General features: G+C 41.6%; 1 protein-coding gene across 3 annotated transcripts in view; it reads right to left on the bottom strand.

The window, feature by feature from the left end:
• Positions 1 to 18,479, bottom strand: part of VEZF1 (vascular endothelial zinc finger 1) — a 46,730-nt gene that overhangs the window by 16,440 nt on the left and 11,811 nt on the right. For all 3 annotated transcript variants that reach the window (XM_073616089.1, XM_073616090.1, XM_073616091.1), the window contains exons 2-3: positions 12,280 to 12,998; positions 1,717 to 1,780 (exon numbers count right to left, since the gene is read on the bottom strand). In XM_073616089.1, the coding sequence (XP_073472190.1) occupies positions 1,717 to 1,780; positions 12,280 to 12,998 (783 nt within the window). The remainder of the gene's footprint in view (positions 1 to 1,716; positions 1,781 to 12,279; positions 12,999 to 18,479) is intronic.

The raw sequence follows: 18,479 nt of genomic DNA, 5'->3' as shown, positions 1-18,479 counted from the left end.
TATTATTATTTATTTTTTTTTTTATACTAGTAATGGCTGTGATCTTTATCGGGACTGCGACATTATGGCGGACACATCAGACACTTGACACATTTTTGGGACCACTGGCATTTATACAGCGATCAGTGCTATAAAAATGCACTGCTTACTGTAAAAACGTCACTGGCAGGGAAGGGGTTAACACTAGGGGGCGATCAAGGGATTAAACTGTGTTCCCTAGTACGTGTTTCTAACTGAAGGGGGAGGAGACCGAGTAGAGGAAGTGACGGATCGTGGTTCTTAGCTAATAGGAACACACGATCTGTCGCTTCTCTCAGAACAGGGAAGTGTGCGTTTACACACACTCGTCCCTGTTCTGTCTCTCGTGATCACGACCGTCGGCCACAAGCATCGGCACCCCTGATGTGCAGCGCGTGCATCTGCTATCCTGCTATAGCTACGATAGTTTGCGGGATCGTGCCGACCTGCCACAGTAAAATGACAGCGGCTGGTCGGCAAGCAGTTAATAAACAGACACTCACCAGTCCCACGGTCCAGCGATGTGGCTACCCAAAGCCTCACGTCTCTTCCCCTCCGCGGTCATTGCAAGTGTTGGCACCCAGCTGTGACAGCTTGCGGCTTCACAGTTGGGTGCACACCGTGCATGCACGAGTCGCTGCTGCGCTCTCCTAGTGGCCAGGCAATCTTTTAGTCCTAATCTTTTAGTGACATGTCCCAGAGGATTGCAGAGAGGGAGGGGCTGCCTAGGGGGAGAGCAGGAGTCGCTTAGGCAGCTAGAAGATGGAAGCAGGAAGTGGGACAGGAAGTACCTGTCAAAACCAGGTACCTACTCCCCCCCCCCCCCCCAAAATATTACATGGCATGTAAGGGGGCGAGGAGTGCTTAAAGCGGAAGTTCCATTTTTGGGTGGAACTCTGCTTTAAGCATGGCCTTACCATTTTTATGAGTGTTGTGTAAAAATTTCATAACAATTTACTGTCAAATTCAGTATGGTCAAGATAATCCTTTTTACATAAATACTATCTGCACCCACTGTTTACATTCATCAGCAGAAGATACATTGCAAATAACATGCTATATAACAATGCAAAATAGAGGCATTGATAATGCTGACGTTTTTTAGCACAACTTCTGCCTAGCAGCACTAGGGTCGTTGGTTTGAATCCCAACCATGGCGCTACCTGCCTAGAGAGTTTGCTTGTTCTCCCTGTGCCTGCATGCATTTCCTCTGGGCACTGCTTGCACACTCCAAAGACATGCTGGTAGGTTAATTGGCTCCCGTTTAAAACTGGCCCTACTGTGTGTATGTATGAATGCGAGTTTGGTAAGGTCACAGCAGTGTGAACCGAGCCTAGCGGCTTCCTGGTGACTTTAGTACTACTTTGACAGAAGCATAGAATATTAGTCGACTAGAAGTCATCTTGAAGTAGAACAGGAACCTTTTCTGAAGTCAGAGCAACTTCAGTAGTGCCAATTAAGACAGCTTTCAATGACAAACATGGGATTTCACATGTCACATAACTCAGGGTCTCACAAGTTGGATCCAAAGTCGCTGCAGTGTGAACAGAGCCTTAGGAACATTAGATTGTATGCCCTTTGAGGGCAGGGACTTATGTAAATGTACAACATATGTAAAGTGCTGCATAAATTGACAGCACTATTTAAGTATCTGCAATAAACAAACTACTGGAGTTAACAAAAATGTTGTTTTCTTACTTGGCATTTGAAGGGTCTTTCGGTAGAATGCACATGCTTCACATGACAACTTAAATGATCAGGTCTGTCAGGGAAAATAAAATAAGTATACACTAGTAAAAAGAATAGAAAAAAAAAAAAAAAAAAAGGTACATATCAATAGCAATTAAACAAAATGTGGTGGGTTACACCATACACTATATCAAGAATTAGTGAAGAAAAGAAAAACAAAATACAAAAAGGTATTCATGTTACTAGTATGCAGGAGCAGTCACTGTATACAGGAAAAGGAAAAACATTGATGAACGTTCCACTTTCAAGTTGTTTATTGGTTAAGAGCTGATATACAGTGGGGCAAAAAAGTATTTAGTCAGCCACCAACTAAAAAAGATGAGAGGCCTGTAATTGTCATCATAGGTATACCTCAACTATGAGAGACAAAATGTGGAAACAAATCCAGATAATCACATTGTCTGATTTTTGAAAGAATTTATTTGCAAATTATGGTGGAAAATAAGTGTTTGGTCACCTACAAACAAGCAAGCTTTCTGGCTCTCACAGACCTGTATCTTCTTTAAGAGGCTCCTCTGTCCTCCACTCATTACCTGTACTAATGGCACCTGTTTGAACTTGTTATCAGTATAAAAGACACCTGTCCACAACCTCAAACAGTCACACTCCAAACTCCACTATGGTGAAGACCAAAGAGCTGTCGAAGGACACCAGAAACAAAATTGTAGACCTGCACCAGGCTGGGAAGACTGAATCTGCAATAGGCAAGCAGTTTGGTGTAAAGAAATCAACTGTGGGAGCAATAATTAGAAAATGGAAGACATACAAGACCACTGATAATCTCCCTCGATCTGGGGCTCCACGCAAGATCTCACCCCGTGGGGTCAAAATGATCACAAGAACGGTGAGCAAAAATCCCAGAACCACACGGGGGGACCTAGTGAATGACCTGCAGAGAGCTGGGACCAACGTAACAAAGGCTACCATCAGTAACACACTACGCCGCCAGGGACTCGGATCCTGCAGTGCCAGACGTGTCCCCCTTCTTAAGCCAGTACATGTCCGTGCCTGTCTGAGGTTTGCTAGAGAGCATTTAGATGATCCAAAAGAGGATTGGGAGAATGTCATATGGTCAGATGAAACCAAAGTAGAACTGTTTGGTAGAAACACAACTCATCGTGTTTGGAGGAGAGGGAATGCTGAGTTGCAACAAAAGAACACCATACCTACTGTGAAGCATGGGGGTGGCAACATCATGCTTTGGGGCTGTTTCTCTGAAAAGGGAACAGGAGGACTGATCCGTGTACATGAAAGAATGAATGGGGCCATGTATTGTGAGATTTTGAGTGAAAACCTCCTCCCATCAGCAAGGGCATTGAAGATGAAACGTGGCTGGGTCTTTCAGCACGACAATGATCCCAAACACACCGCCCAGGCAATAAAGGAGTGGCTTCGGAAGAAGCATTGCAAGGTCCTGGATTGGCCTAACCAGTCTCCAGATCTCAACCCCATAGAAGACCTTTGGAGGGAGTTGAAAGTCCGTGTGGCCCAGCGACAGCCCCAAAACATCACTGCTCTAGAGGTGATCTGCATGGAGGAATAGGCCAACATACCAGCAACAGTGTGTGACAACCTTGTGAAGACTTACAGAAAACGTTTGACCTCTGTCATTGCCAATAAAGGATATATAACAAGAGTATTGAGATGAACTTTTGATATTGACCAAATACTTAAGGCATTTTCCATCATAATTTGCAAATAAATTCTTTCAAAAATCAGACAATGTGATTGTCTGGATTTGTTTCCACATAGTCTCTCACAGCTGAGGTATACCTATGATGACAATTACAGGCCTCTCATCTTTTTAAGTGGGAGAACTTGCACAATTGGTGGCTGACTAAATACTTTTTTGCCCCACTGTAATGAATACAAAAATGGAGGGGGAGAGGGGACTCTAGATCAGGGGTAGGCAACCTTGGGCCCTCCAGCTGTTGCAGAACTAGTCCCATCATGCCTCTGGGAGTAATTGTAACTGCCAGCCTTGCAATGCCTCATGGGAAATGTAGTTCCACAACAGCTGGAGGGCCTCAGGTTGCTTACCTCTAATCTAGATTCTATGTGACAAACTTATGTTGGGCTTTAGAGGTGCTGTAGTTACAGATAAAAAAAATGGGTAAAGCCTATTAAATACTTCCTTCCATTCCTCGCGGTTACTTATTTTCAGTCTACCATAGACCTATAGCGGACAGTGGGGGAAGCACATACAGTAAGTATCACTCACAAGTGTTTTATTGAAGTTTCTATTGCGAAGGTTATAAAATAATGTTTTTAAGATTAGGATCAATTCACGAGAAAATTAAAAGTTCCGGAGTTCAAATACTCATTTTATTGAAAAAATAAAAATGCAGATTCCATACCTATAAGATGTTTATACTATGGCAATTCTAAAAGGAGAACATTTCTAAAAATTTGTGTCCAATAAAAGTAACAGCAATGAGGACAAAACACGGTCAGAGAAGGGGGCTTAAAAAAAGTCATTTTATTCACATGAGGTTGATTTACTAAAACTGGACAGTGCAAAATCTGGTGCAGCTGTGCATGGTAGCCAATCAGCTTCTAACCTTAGCTCGTTCAATTAAAGGTGTTGTAAACCCTCGTGTTTTTTTTCACCCTAATGCATCCTATGCATTAAGGTGAAAAAAAAAAAAAAAAAAAACTTGACAGTGACCGGCCCCCCAGACCCCTAGTTTTACTCACCTGAGTCAGTTTGTTCCCTCGGCGGAGATGCGCTCATCTTCTCTGCCCAGGGTTCTCAGCTCTTGATTGGATAGACTGATTGCAGCGCAGCCATTGGCTCCCGCTGCAGTCAATCAAATCCAATGATGCGGGCGCCGGGATCAAGTCCTGCATTCTGTGTCTATGGATGCAAATGCTGGACTCAGGAGCGCGCCCACAAGGTAACCCCCCGGGAGAGCGCTTCTCCTCGGGGGTTATACGATGCGGGGAACAGCCGATAGCGCCGCCGGGGGACCCCAGAAGAGGATGATCGGGGCCACTCTGTGCAAAACGTGGTTAGTATTTGGCTGAAGCAATTTATTATCAATCAACTGTGTTTACACTTTTTAAGTCATAATCTGTTTTCTTGTAGTGTGTGTGTGTGTGTGTGTGTGTGTGTGGTCAATACGTTTCTGGACTCCTGACAGACCCTTGCATCTTTCATCCAGTGCTGCACTGACGTTCCTGGATTCTGAGTCATGGGGAAAGCAAAAAAGAATTGTCAAAGGATCTGCGGGAAAAGGCAATGGAACTGTAGAAAACAGGAAAGGCATATAAAAATCCAAGGAATTAAGAATGCCAATCAGCAGTGTTCAAACTCTAATCAAGAAGTTGAAAATGAGAGGTTCTGTTGAAACCAAACCACGGTCAGGTCGACCAACTAAAATTTCAGCCACAACTGCCAGGAAAATTGATCGGGATGCAAAGAAAAACCCACAAATAACTTCAGGTGAAATACAGGACTCTCTGAAAACGTGGTGTGGCTGTTTCAAGATGCACAATAAGGAGGCACTTGAAGAAAGATGGGCTGCATGGTTGAGTCACCAGAAGAAAGCCATTACTACACAAATGCCACAAAGTATCCCACTTACAATACGCCAAACAGCACAGAGACAAGCCTCAAGCCTTCTGGCACAAAGTCATTTGGAGCGATGAGACCAAAATTTAGCTTTTTGGCCACAACCATAAACGCTACATTTGGAGAGGAGTCAACAAGGTCTATGATGTGAAACAGGGAGGTGGATCGCTGATGTTTTGGGGATGTGTGAGCTACAAATTTGGTCAAAATTGATGGCAAGATGAATGCAGTATGTTATTAAAAAATACTAGAGGAGCATTAATCAGCCAGGAAGCTGCTCATGGGACGTACTTGGACGTTCCAACATGACAATGAGCCAAAACACAAGGCCAAGTCAACCCATCATTGGCTACATCAGAATAAAGTGAAGGTTCTGGAGAGGCCATCTCAGTCTCCTGACCTTAATATCATTGAGCCACTCTGGGGAGATTTCAAACGTGTAGTTTATGCAAGACAGCCCAAGAATTTACAGGAACTGGAGGCTTTTTGCCAAGAGGAATGGGCAGCTTTACCATCTGAGAAGATAAAGAGCCTCATCCACAAACACCACAAAAGACTTCAAACCGTCATTGATGTTAAAGGGAGCAATACACGGTATTAAGAACTGGGGTATGTAAACTTTTGATCAGGGTCATGGATAGTTTCTGTTGCCATTATGACTTAAAAAGTGTAAACACTGTTGATTGATTATAAATGGCTTCAGCCACACACTAACCATGAGTGAAAGAAAAGTTTGTGTGTCGTCATTCATATTCTCTGAAAAATGGCCAAGAAATTATAAATTCTGCCAGGGTATGTAAACTTATGAGCACAGAACTGTAGGGCTGCAACTAACGATTATTTTCATAATCGATTAGTTGGTCGATTATTGTTTCGATTAATCGATTAATCGGTTAATAACCTTAAAAAAAAGTGTGGTGTATAATTTAGTTAGTATGTAAAGTTTTAAAAAAAAAAAAACAATGTATTCTTAAATATCTCTATGCAGTGGTAAATATAAACAACCAACTATATGGTTAGGGAGCAAAATATTAAATCCACTCTGAGAATAACAGACAGAAGAGATATACTATATATACACTATTAGAAGAGAAATACAGTTTTTTGGCCAATTTGTTGTTGGGCAGATTAAAAAATACAAATTGCTGCAAAAACGAATTACATGCTTTTCTGCAGCTTCTCCATTGAAGTATATTGAACCAAAAAAGCACCGTTTTGCGTTAAAAAAAAAAAAAAAGTCCCTGACCCTTTCCAAATACGCATCGGCTGAAAAAAAGTATAGTTGTGAACGTGTCCCATAGAAAACCATGTTAAATGAACTGTAGTGTGTTTCTGCAAAAAGCACCAAAAAACACAAAGATGTAAACCAGGTCTAAAATGTTTAGTAACATAATGGGGTTAAAAAAAAACTAAAATGAGCCCTTTATAGTACAAAAAAAGCAAATGATCAATACTGTAAGGGGTTAATTTTTTTACTGTAGAACTGTGAAAGTAATATTTACAGTAGCGATTATTTGCTCTTTTTGTACTATAAAGGGCTCATTTTATTATTTTTAACCCCATTATGTTACTGGCCGATTAATCGATTATGAAAATAGTAATCGATTAATTTCATAATCGATTAGTTGTCGATTAATCGATTAGTTGTTTCAGCCCTACAGAACTGTATATATAAATATTAATTTTCCACGATCTTTTTCATCTACGAAGGCAAGTTTAGTTGGGTAGGACTGCCAATATCCTGGAGTTGGGCTTTAAGACAAATTGCATCTTAGAGCTGTAATATATTACATTACCAAAAATGTAATAAATTACAGCTCAATCATAAGATGTGTTGGATGTAGTTTATTTAGGCTTTTTTCTTCTGTATTTCCTGGTGATCTGACCAGTAAACACACTTCATGTATTAGAGTGCCTCCACTCTGGATTAAAGAGCAACAGGAGGGAGATGGCGTTAAGATTTACTAGCAAATTCAGACACAACTGACAAACTGAAAAACTTTTAGACAGCAATAGTTTTTTTCCTTTTGGGATAAAGGTTTTACTGCTGATAATTGTAAGCACTCTTGTCAGTGTTAAATGGTTTGTCCCAAACCTCTGAGGCTGCATTCACACCTGAGCATCGTGTTTTTGTTATAGTGTTTCAGCTTCAGGTTTTTTTGTATTAGTCTATAGAGAATCGTATCATCTCTGACATTTTACTTGTTACTATGTGGACATGTCATCTTAAAAACACACACAACAAAATGCCCTTATTGTGCATACCAATGCAATTCTATAGTACAATTGGATACGCAGAATAAATGGGTATAAAACCAACAGTGTTTTAAATGGCCCCTTGCAGTGTCCCTTGGATGAACGATCCATGCTGCTATTTTAAAAACCATCATGTCCGTTACAGTGAACTTGATATCCCATAAACAATGTGGCATTTTTCAATAACCTTCTTAACCACTCACCGACTGGCTCATGTAGATATACGTCGGCAGTTTGAAGATGGATATCTTGGCAACGGCAGCAGCTGCTGCCACAACCGAGGTATCCATCTTTAGAGCCGGCGGTTCTGTTTACGATAATGGTGGTCTCTGTGGCGGATTCGCCGCAAGATCACCATTATCGGCGGCGGGAGAGGTGCCACCCCCCTCCCGCGCCCTCCGATGCTTACCGGAGCTGTCGGTAGCGGCGGAGGCAATCGGGACCTTTCCTTGTCTGTGTATGGAGACAAATGAGGGGAAGATGGCCCCCACCCGTCTCCATACCATAGGAGGGCGGAAGCGACGTCACTTCCACCAATACGTCTTAAAAAGGCACATTTTACTGTTGTAATTTTTTCAAATGACTGAAAAAATAAATAACTAAATTTTAACGCGCCACAACCCGACGAGCTCGTGCGCAGAAGCAAACGCATATGTGAGTAGCACCCGCATATGAAATTGGTGGTCAAACTACACATGTGAGGTATCACCGCGATCGGTAGAGCGAGAGCATTAATTCTAGCACTAGTCCTCCACTAACGCAAATCTGTAGAATTTTTTTAAACGTCACCTATGGAGATTTTTGAGAGTAAAAGTTTGACGCCATTCCACGAGCGGGCGCAATTTTGAAACGTGACATGTTGGGTATTAGTTTACTCGGTGTAACATTATCTTTCACCATGTAAAAAAAAAAAAAAAAATTGGACTAACTTTTAGTGTTGTCTAATTTTTTTATTCAAAAAAGTGAATTTTTTCCAAAAAAAAGTGCGCTTGTAAGACCACTGCGCAAATACGGTGTGAAAAAAAGTATTGCAATGACCGCCATTTTATTCTCTAGGGTGTTAGAAAAAAAACAACATATAATGTTTGGGGGTTCTAAGTAATATTCTAGCAAAAAAACCTGTTTTAAACATGTAAACACCTAAATTCCAAAACGAGGCTGGTCCTTAAGTGGTTAATACCCATTTTGTTTATGTAATACTTGCTATTAGTTTTCAAGAAATAATTAAAAATGTATTATTCTACTAACATAAGTTTTAAGTAACCAAAAAAGGAATAAACTGTACAAGTTCAGTAAAACCATCTACGGGCTTTTATATAATGATGTAATAAAACATCTTGGCTTGCTGTAGGGGGAAATGCAGCAAAACAAAATCATAGTTTCCCTCTAATACAATCAGTATATAGAGATGGGCCGAACGACCGACCACCCCCCGTCCCCCACGAATCGGTTTGCGACAGAACTTTCAAACATCGCAAAAGTTTGATGCCGAACAACGAACCCAACTGAAGTCTATGGAAATTAAAAGGGCCCATTTTGAAGGATAATATGCAAGTTATTGGACATACAAAGGATATGGGGGTCCGGGTACTGCCCTGGGGCACATGCATCAATGAAAAAAAAAAAAAGTTTGTAAAAAAGATCATTTTAAATGAGCAGTGATTTACTGATGCTTAAAGTGAAACAAACAAAAAAAAAATGAAAAATTCCTTTAACCATTTGACAACTGGGCACTTAAACCCCCTTCCTAACCAGACCAATTTTCAGCTTTCAGTGCTCTCACATTTTGAATGACAATTACTCATACAACACTGTACCCATATGAAATTTTTGTCCTTTTTTTCACACAAATAGAGCTTTCTTTTGGTGGTATTTAATCACCTCTGGGTTTTTTATTTTTTGCGCTATAAAAAAAAAAAAAAAAAAGACTGAAAATTTGGTAAAAAAAATGAATTTTTCTTTGTTTCTGTTATAAAATTTAGCAAATTAGTATTTTTTCTTCGTAAATTTTGTCCAAAATTTATACTGCTACATATCTTTGGTAAAAATAAGTACAACTTGGTGTATATTATTTGGTCTTTGTGAATGTTAGAGAGTCCAAAAGCTATGGTGCCAATATCTGAAAATTGATCACACCTGAAGTACTGACGGCCTATCTAATTTCTTGAGACTCTAACATGCCAGAAAAGTACAAATACCCCCCAAATGACCCCTATTTGGAAAGAAGACATTCCAAGGTATTTAGAAAGATGCACGGTGAGTTTTTTTGAAATTGTCATCTTTTCCCACAATTCTTTGCAAAATCAAGATTTTTTTTTTTTTTTCACAAAATTGTCATATTAGAAGGTTATTTCTCACACAGCATATGCATACCACAAATTACACCCCAAAACACATTCTGCTATTACTCCCGAGTATGGGGATACTACATGTGTGAGACTTTTACACAGCGTGGCCACATACAGAGGCCCAACATGCAGGGAGCACCTCCAGGCGTTCTGGAGCACCAAGGCCAATTCTTATATTTCTCTCCTACATGTAAAAATAATCATTTATTTGCTAGAAAATTACATAGAATCCCAAAACATTATATATATATATATATATATATATATATATATATATATATTTTTTTTTTTTTTTAGCAAAGACCCTAGAGAATACAATGGCGGTTGTTGCAACTTTTTATCTCGCACGGTATTTGCGCAGCAATTTTTCAAACGCATTTTTTTGGGAAAAAAAAAAAAAAAAACAGTTTTGTGCTTTAAAAAAAAAACAAAACAAAACAGTAAAGTTAACCCAATGTTTTTGCATAATGTGAAAGATGAAGTTACGCCGAGTAAATAGATACCTAACATGTCACCCTTCAAAATTGCACACGCTAGTGGAATGGTGCCAAACTTCGCTACTTAAAAATCTCCATAGGTGGCGCTTTAAAATTTTTTACTGGTTACATGTTTTGAGTTACAGAGGAGGTCTAGCGCCAAAATTATGGCTCTCGCTCTAACGTTCGCAGTGATACCTCACATGTGTGGTTTGAACAGCGTTTTCATATGTGGGCGGGACTTACGTATGTGTTCGCTTCTGCATGCGAGCACACGGACAGGGGCGCGTTAAAAAAAAAATTTTATTGTTCATTTTACTTTATTTTAGTTTGACACTTCTCCACCCCCCACCCCCCCCCCCCCCAAAATTTTTTGATCACTTTTATTTCTATTACAAGGAATGTAAACATCCTTGTAATAGGAATATGGCATGGCAGGTCCTCTTTACTGTGAGATATGGGGTCAATAAGACCCCACATCTCACCTCTAGGCTGGGAAGCCTGAAAAAAAAACAAAAAAAAAAAAACAACAAACGATCCTGGCTTCGATCGTAGCGGTGAGTGGGTAGAAGCACCGGAGGGTGGCGGGAAGGGGGGGGGGTAGTGTCCCCTCTCGCCTCCCATATGAATGATCAAGCAGTGGAACAGCCGCTATGATCATTCTTATGGTGTAGGGAATCGCCGGCTGAAAAAGCTGATATCTGAATGATATCTGTAGCTGCAGGCATCATTCAGATATAATACAATAAAGCAGTGCAGCATTCATTTTTGCGCTGACTGTATTATTTTAACAATCATTCAGATATCCCCGCTCAAAGTCAAGGACGTCATATGATGGCGGGCGGGAACTGGTTAAAAATTGCAGGGTACTGTGGAGTAATGCAGAGTAGTGCCGGGTGCAACGCAGAGTAGTGCCGGGTGCAACGCAGAGTAGTGCCGGGTGCAACGCAGAGTAGTGCCGGGTGCAACGCAGAGTAGTGCCGGGTGCAACGCAGAGTAGTGCCGGGTGCAACGCAGAGTAGTGCCGGGTGCAACGCAGAGTAGTGCCGGGTGCAACGCAGAGTAGTGCCGGGTGCAACGCAGAGTAGTGCCGGGTGCAACGCAGAGTAGTGCCGGGTGCAACGCAGAGTAGTGCCGGGTGCAACGCAGAGTAGTGCCGGGTGCAACGCAGAGTAGTGCCGGGTGCAACGCAGAGTAGTGCCGGGTGCAACGCAGAGTAGTGCCGGGTGCAACGCAGAGTAGTGCCGGGTGCAACGCAGAGTAGTGCCGGGTGCAACGCAGAGTAGTGCCGGGTGTAATGCTGTGGCCTGAATGAGAGAAGTCTAGCTGCATATAGCTAGCCCTATCTTTATAAACTGGAAACCAGCTAAAGCAGGGGTCTCAAACTGGTGGCCCTCCAGCTGTTGCAGATCTACAATTCCCATGAGGCATTGCAAGGCTGACAGTTACAAGCATGACTCCCATAGGCAGAGGCATGATGGGACTTGTAGTTCCGCAACAGCAGGAGGGCCACCAGTTTGAGACCCCTGAGCTAAAGCCTCATTACATTTTCATTTTTAAACCAACTCAGGACTGCAAAAGAGTGAGCCACATGCAGACCAAAACCCATCAGTTAGAGATGATAGTACTCTATGTATAAAGTTAAAGACTATGATATTCCCAACATTTCATATTCCTGATATGTGCCTGCTGTACCCTGTTCTCTTTGTATGAAATATCTGGTGTTATTGTCAGTTCCTCTGCTCTCCTACTAAAAACTGGCCACGCTAAGCAGAAAACAGTGTGGTCCGTTCTCTGTACTGGGAACTCAGTGTTCTCACCTCCAGGATTTGTCCTGACATGAACTGAAATGACATACCTTGAAAATCCTTTCCCACAAACACTACATGTATAGGGCTTGGTAATTCCTCCTTCATGCGATCTTACATGGTAGGTCATGCGGTCTTTTCTTTTAAAACGTTGATTGCAGACTGGACATTCAAACGGCTTTTCATCTGAATGGGAAAGCTTGTGCCTATTTAAATGATAAACATCCCTGAAGGCCTTTCCACACATTTCACAGGCATGGTTTTTCTTAACAGGTTTGCTAGGCTTCTTCACTGGCTGGGGAACTGGCATCGTTGGGATGCTAGTGCTTGCACTAGGAATTGTAGATGAAGACGATGTTGTAACAGTAGACAGTATCCCTGCAATTGTTGAAACCAAGGATGTTCTATTATTGTCTCCAGCAATAGTCGATATGAGTGGCACAACTGGCGCAGTTTGTGTTTTCTTTGGCCGTGACACTAACTTAATTCCTGTGTGGCAGGATTCATGGCGCCTCAAATGGTAACTGTCCCTAAAAGCTTTGCTGCAATATGTGCACACAAAGGAGGTTTTAGATTTTTCTTTCTTTATTACAACAGGCTCTTTCATAGGTTCTGGGGGAGGTTGAGGTTTTTGATTTATTGGTAAAGGTAACATAGGTTTTTGATCGGGAGGCTCAACTGGTGCTCCCAACAATGGCAGCAAGCTATTTTGAGCAGCCTGTTGGTGATGATGGTGATGGTGGTGGTGGTGGTGTGAAGCTTCGTGAGCCTGAAAAAAAAAAAAAAAAGGAAGAAAATAAAATTGGATTTAGAAACATTTCTGAAAACATTTTAAATTCCAGTTACAAGTGCAATATGCAAAGACTACAGAAGAGAAGTTAGGACAACCTAGGCTGTTTTGGAAGATTTCTTAGAAAAAAAGTCTCACCTAATCTGGAAACACAAGTCAGAGTAAGAAAAAAAAAAAAAAAAAAAAAAAAAACGAAAAAGCACGCCCCCTTAAACCATCCCAATGAGACCCAAGTATTCAACATCTGTTTAAAGAAAAGTAAATAAATATACGACCTCCTGGAATTTTTTTTCTATTTAAGGACCATATTACGTGAAAAAGTGAGAGAGGGGCAGCAAATAGGAAGCGCTTCGACAAAGCAGCATTACAAAGTTAAGAATATTGCTTCTTCTATTACAAGTATGCTTTTACATAAAGTCATCCTGTGCTGACAGTTTTGCTATCACTTTGCTATGGCTCAAACAAACCATTACCTTTACTAATACACGCTGCCACTGTCAGCACTATATAAACTGTATGTAGCATTAGCTACATAAAACTATACAGTGCTGTGTACTGGCAGTGGTAGGAGGACTTTGTCTGCTGCAGGAAAAAAAATCAAGTTGGGCTAAGCCCTTCCCAAGAAGCTTTGTATTTTATCAATATATACAAGGCTTCCTCTGACTGGCTGAGGTGGAGATCATGAGCTCATCCGCTACCACAGCCAGAGGAAGCCTTGTATTCAATCATTAAAATACAATGGTGGGGCAGTTTGTTTTTAAAACTGCAATAAGAAGTCCTTACACTGCTGCCGAAACAGTGCTGTATACTGTTTGTAGCTACAGTATACTACACATACATAAAAGTAAATCAAGGAAATCTATAAACATTTTAGTCCTTGCATGGCTGCCTGAAAATAGTCTTTATATGATCACATTGTGCGTTTTAGGCTTGATTGTTTAACCACTTGAGTTCCAGCACCTTTAACCTATATAAACTCCCTTTGGTGCCAAGGATTTTCTCAGGTTTTGGCCATGCAATAGATTTTACAATACAGTAATTGCTTTGTGTGGATGGTTTAACAGCAAATCTTATTTTTTTTTTTCGGGGGACAGATTCTGCTTTCTTTGATACCACACTTTAAATGATGTACTTTAATTTTGTTTGGAAATGAAAACAAATACTGGTGAAAAACAATGTTCTGATGATTTTGACCACATACAAATGTAAAAGCCAAGTCTTAAAATATGCAATACCAAATTTTGCCAGTTTTTACTATAATTTTGGGGAAAATATTTGGTGTAGAAACAATAGTGTATACATTAGATTTTATATAAAAGTGGTTGTGAAGGCTAAAGTTTTTTTAACCCAATGCATGCCCTGCATGAAAGTAAAAAACATTTTAGGTGCAGCTTCCAAATATGGTAAATCTAGTGGCAAATAGTGATTTCACTTTAGAATGAATATTTTATGCACATATTTATTCATTCTAAAGTGAAATCACTATTTGCCACTAGATTTACCATATTTGGTTATTTTTATTCACTTCACCTGTTACTGGAGTACTAGGCCACATCAGTTCATTTTTAAAGGAACAGAGCACCATTACCATTTTTGATAACTAAAAATTTAATTGGTATTTTGATGAAACAAAATAGGGGAGGGAAGAAGCAGGGAGGGCAAGATCAGGTTTATTAGAACAGCTCTTATTGTCATTGTATAATACATTTCGATGAGGTGGTTAGCAGTTTTGCAGGGGAATTAAATAAAAGGCATAGGTTGACTGAAGCAATTGCTGCTCTTGTAGTTTAACGTTATGTAATGACAGATGGTGTGTACATCTAAAGTTAAATCAGTGATGCTGTGTTGCAATAATGCAAAAGAGAGAAGAAAAGACTATGATGAGCAACAAGCTAGAATGGAGAGGAATCTTTATACTTGCTGTTAATGTTCCAGGCCTTTCTCACTTCACTCTGACTAATAAAGAAAACACATGTTTGGCAATTCTGTTGGGACAGCCATCTTTTTAAACTTGGCTCCCAACAGTGACATATCCGTGGTAAAGTTTTACAATATACGTGTTGCTAGTGCAAGAACCACTCAAACATTCTAAGGCTAGGTTTAAAACTTTTATGACCAAGCGGGGGCTTTGATGTCTTTTTAGCAGCATTTGCATGCGTAAGCTTATTTGAATAAAACTGTACAAATAGTTTGCCTACCTAGCAGTTTTTTTTTTTTTTTTTAACAAAGGGCATACACAGAATATATACAGCAAGGAAGAAGACAGACAAAAATGTAAAGGATGAATGTTTCACATTAACAGTCTTTGTTTTAACTATTAAAAAGTACAAGTTTACTTTTAATAAAGACGATTGAACACTGCACTAGCATCCCCAGAGCCTGTAAGCATCTTTATGCTTGCAATAGCAAGTGTTTATTGGGCAGCGCAGTCATATGACCAATGACTGCTCGCCATTGTAAGCATTATGAGGCTCATAGGCTCTGGGACTACTAGTGTATTGTATGGACTGTCTTCTCTACAAGTAAATGTTAATTGCATTTATTTTTTATTTTAACGGTCTGCATTTTACTTTAAGAGCTTGTCAACTGCTTCTGTCAAAGTGCCTCTCTCCACAGGAGCCACAACACTCCAGATTACAGGAAGGGGTGAAATAGTTTTCCAATAAAGTATATCCAAACCCAAAAACAAAAATGTAGTATGATAAAGCTTAACAGTCCTTAGAGGTGGTGGCTGTATTTGTTTGGATATTTCAGGCTAACATTTTTAGCAATCACAGAAAATATCTGTTGATCTTGCCAGAAATGCAGTTTTATTGTTATTTCATGGCATCTGAAAAGACAGAAAACAGAATAATATCTCCTTTGTACACTACCAATCCAATTGATCCACCATGTGATGGAGATGAACAAAAGCAGACATGTTTGATGTCTACCCTGTGTGAGAACCATGGCAGTTTCTGCCCGGTACAAGTAGTTTTTTTTTGGTTCAACATAGCTGGCTAAACAGAAAAACAAAACAAAAACAAACAAAAAACACACACACACACACACACACACACACACTGAAGAGCTCAGAAGGAGCCGCTGTACTAAAATCAGTGGTAGATCTCCCTTCTGAGCGCTATTGTGTTCTGACAGAAGGACGACTCCTCCACCAGAACACAACGGTCAGCGCTCTCAGCCAATCAAGTGCCGATTGGCAGATTTTTCAGTCCCCTACGAGGCTGTCGGACCGCCTGCCGTACACTCGGGCTGAATGTTGGCAGGTTTCTATTGAACCGGCCGATATTCAGCCTGTGTGTAGGGCCCTTATGTATAGTGGAGAAAAGCATAGCCGAGAAGGGACCAAGAACTAGGGGTTTAGATATACTTTAACAGCTTCAGATCCGGGCCATTGCCAAATGACGGCAACAGCGCGGATCTAAATTGCCGGGACTACGTCTATTGACGTCGTCCCGTGCACGAGCGGCCTGCGCGCCCCCTGCAGGGCGCGCGCGGCGCGCTCGGTGATCAGCGAGTCTATGAGACTCGCCTGATCACAGATCAGAGTAAGGGGTTGGTCCCGACCCCTTACCACATGATCAGCTGTCAGCCAATGACAGCTGATCATGTGATGTAAACAGAGCCGGTAATCGGCTATTTTGCCTCCTCGCGCTGACAGCGTGAGGAGGAAAAAAAAACCCGATCACCGGCGGCCGTGATCGGGACATCAGTCCCGATCACGGCGCTATTACAACACAAAGCAATAGGCAGAAGTGCTGCCTACAAGTGCCCACCAGAGTCACCCATCAGTGCCCACAGTGCCATCAATCAGTGCCACCCATCAGTGCCCACAGTGCCACCCATCAGTGCCACCCATCAGTGCCCACAGTGCCACCCATCAGTGCCACCCATCAGTGCCCACAGTGCCACCCATCAGTGCCCACAGTGCCACCCATCAGTGCCACCCATCAGCACCCACATCAGTGTCACCTACCAGTGCCAATCAGTGTCACCTACCAGTGCCAATCAGTGCCGCCCATCCGTGCCGCCCATCCGTGCCGCCCATCCGTGCCGCCCATCCGTGCCGCCCATCCGTGCCGCCCATCCGTGCCGCCTTATCTGTCCCCATCAGTGCCGCCTTATCTGTCCCCATCAGTGCCGCCTTAACTGTCCCCATCAGTGCCGCCTTAACTGTCCCCATCAGTGCCGCCTTAACTGTCCCCATCAGTGCCGCCTTAACTGTCCCCATCAGTGCCGCCTTAACTGTCCCCATCAGTGCCGCCTTAACTGTCCCCATCAGTGCCGCCTTAACTGTCCCCATCAGTGCCGCCTTAACTGTCCCCATCAGTGCCGCCTTAACTGTCCCCATCAGTGCCGCCTTAACTGTCCCCATCAGTGCCGCCTTAACTGTCCCCATCAGTGCCGCCTTAACTGTCCCCATCAGTGCCGCCTTAACTGTCCCCATCAGTGCCGCCTTAACTGTCCCCATCAGTGCCGCCTTAACTGTCCCCATCAGTGCCGCCTTAACTGTCCCCATCAGTGCCGCCTTAACTGTCCCCATCAGTGCCGCCTTATCTGTGCCTATCCATGCCCATCAGTGCAGCCTATCAGTGCCCACCAGTGCCGCCTCATCAGCGCATATCAATGAAGGAGAAAAATTACCTGTTTGCAAAATTTTATAACAAACTATTAAACTTTTTTTTTTTTTTTCAAAAATTTCCATCTTTTTTTGTTTGTTTAGCAAAAAATAAAAATCCCAGCTGTGATTAAATACCACCAAAAGAAAGCTCTATTTGTGGGAAAAAAAATGATAAAAATTTCATTTGGGTACAGTGTATGACCGCGCAATTGTCATTCAAAGTGCGACAGCGCTGAAAGCTCAAAATTGGTCTGGGCAGGAGGGGGGTTTAAGTGCCCAGTAAGCAAGTGGTTAAATAAACTTTTGGTAATGCAGTGGCATGTCAAGGCATGGGTCGCTGGAAAGATAGATATATTGTCTCTTAGCATGTGGGCTTGGTGTACAAGTGACCCTGTGCAAAGAGTAATTTTAAAGCTGAGGCTACATACAGCATATCACACCGTGTTCCAGATTTGAGCTGAGACTTCCTATCTCATACCCAGAACACAATACAATCTACCTGATCAGTGTTTAGCCATTCAGAAAAAGTAATGTATTCTAGTAATGAATACAATTTTAAGAATTTTTTTTTGCTTTATCCATTAAACAAATTTTGAAATTTTACACTTTAAGCTCACTTTAAAAAAATAAATAAAATGCACTTTTTCTGCAGATTAAAAAAAGGTAGGTGCACACTGGATTTTTTGCAGGATGGAAGATAAAATGCTTTTTTCAGTCCCCCCCCCCCCCCCAAATACACAAGTCCAATTATGCCTGACCATGAGGGGGTTAATTTACCAACACTGGAGATTGCAAAATCTGGTGCAACTCTGCATAGGGACCAATCAGCTTCTAGGTTT

This window comes from Aquarana catesbeiana, linkage group LG02 (assembly GCF_042186555.1).
Source record: "Aquarana catesbeiana isolate 2022-GZ linkage group LG02, ASM4218655v1, whole genome shotgun sequence".
NCBI lineage: Eukaryota > Metazoa > Chordata > Amphibia > Anura > Ranidae > Aquarana > Aquarana catesbeiana.
This window is presented reverse-complemented; position numbering and strand designations above follow the sequence as displayed.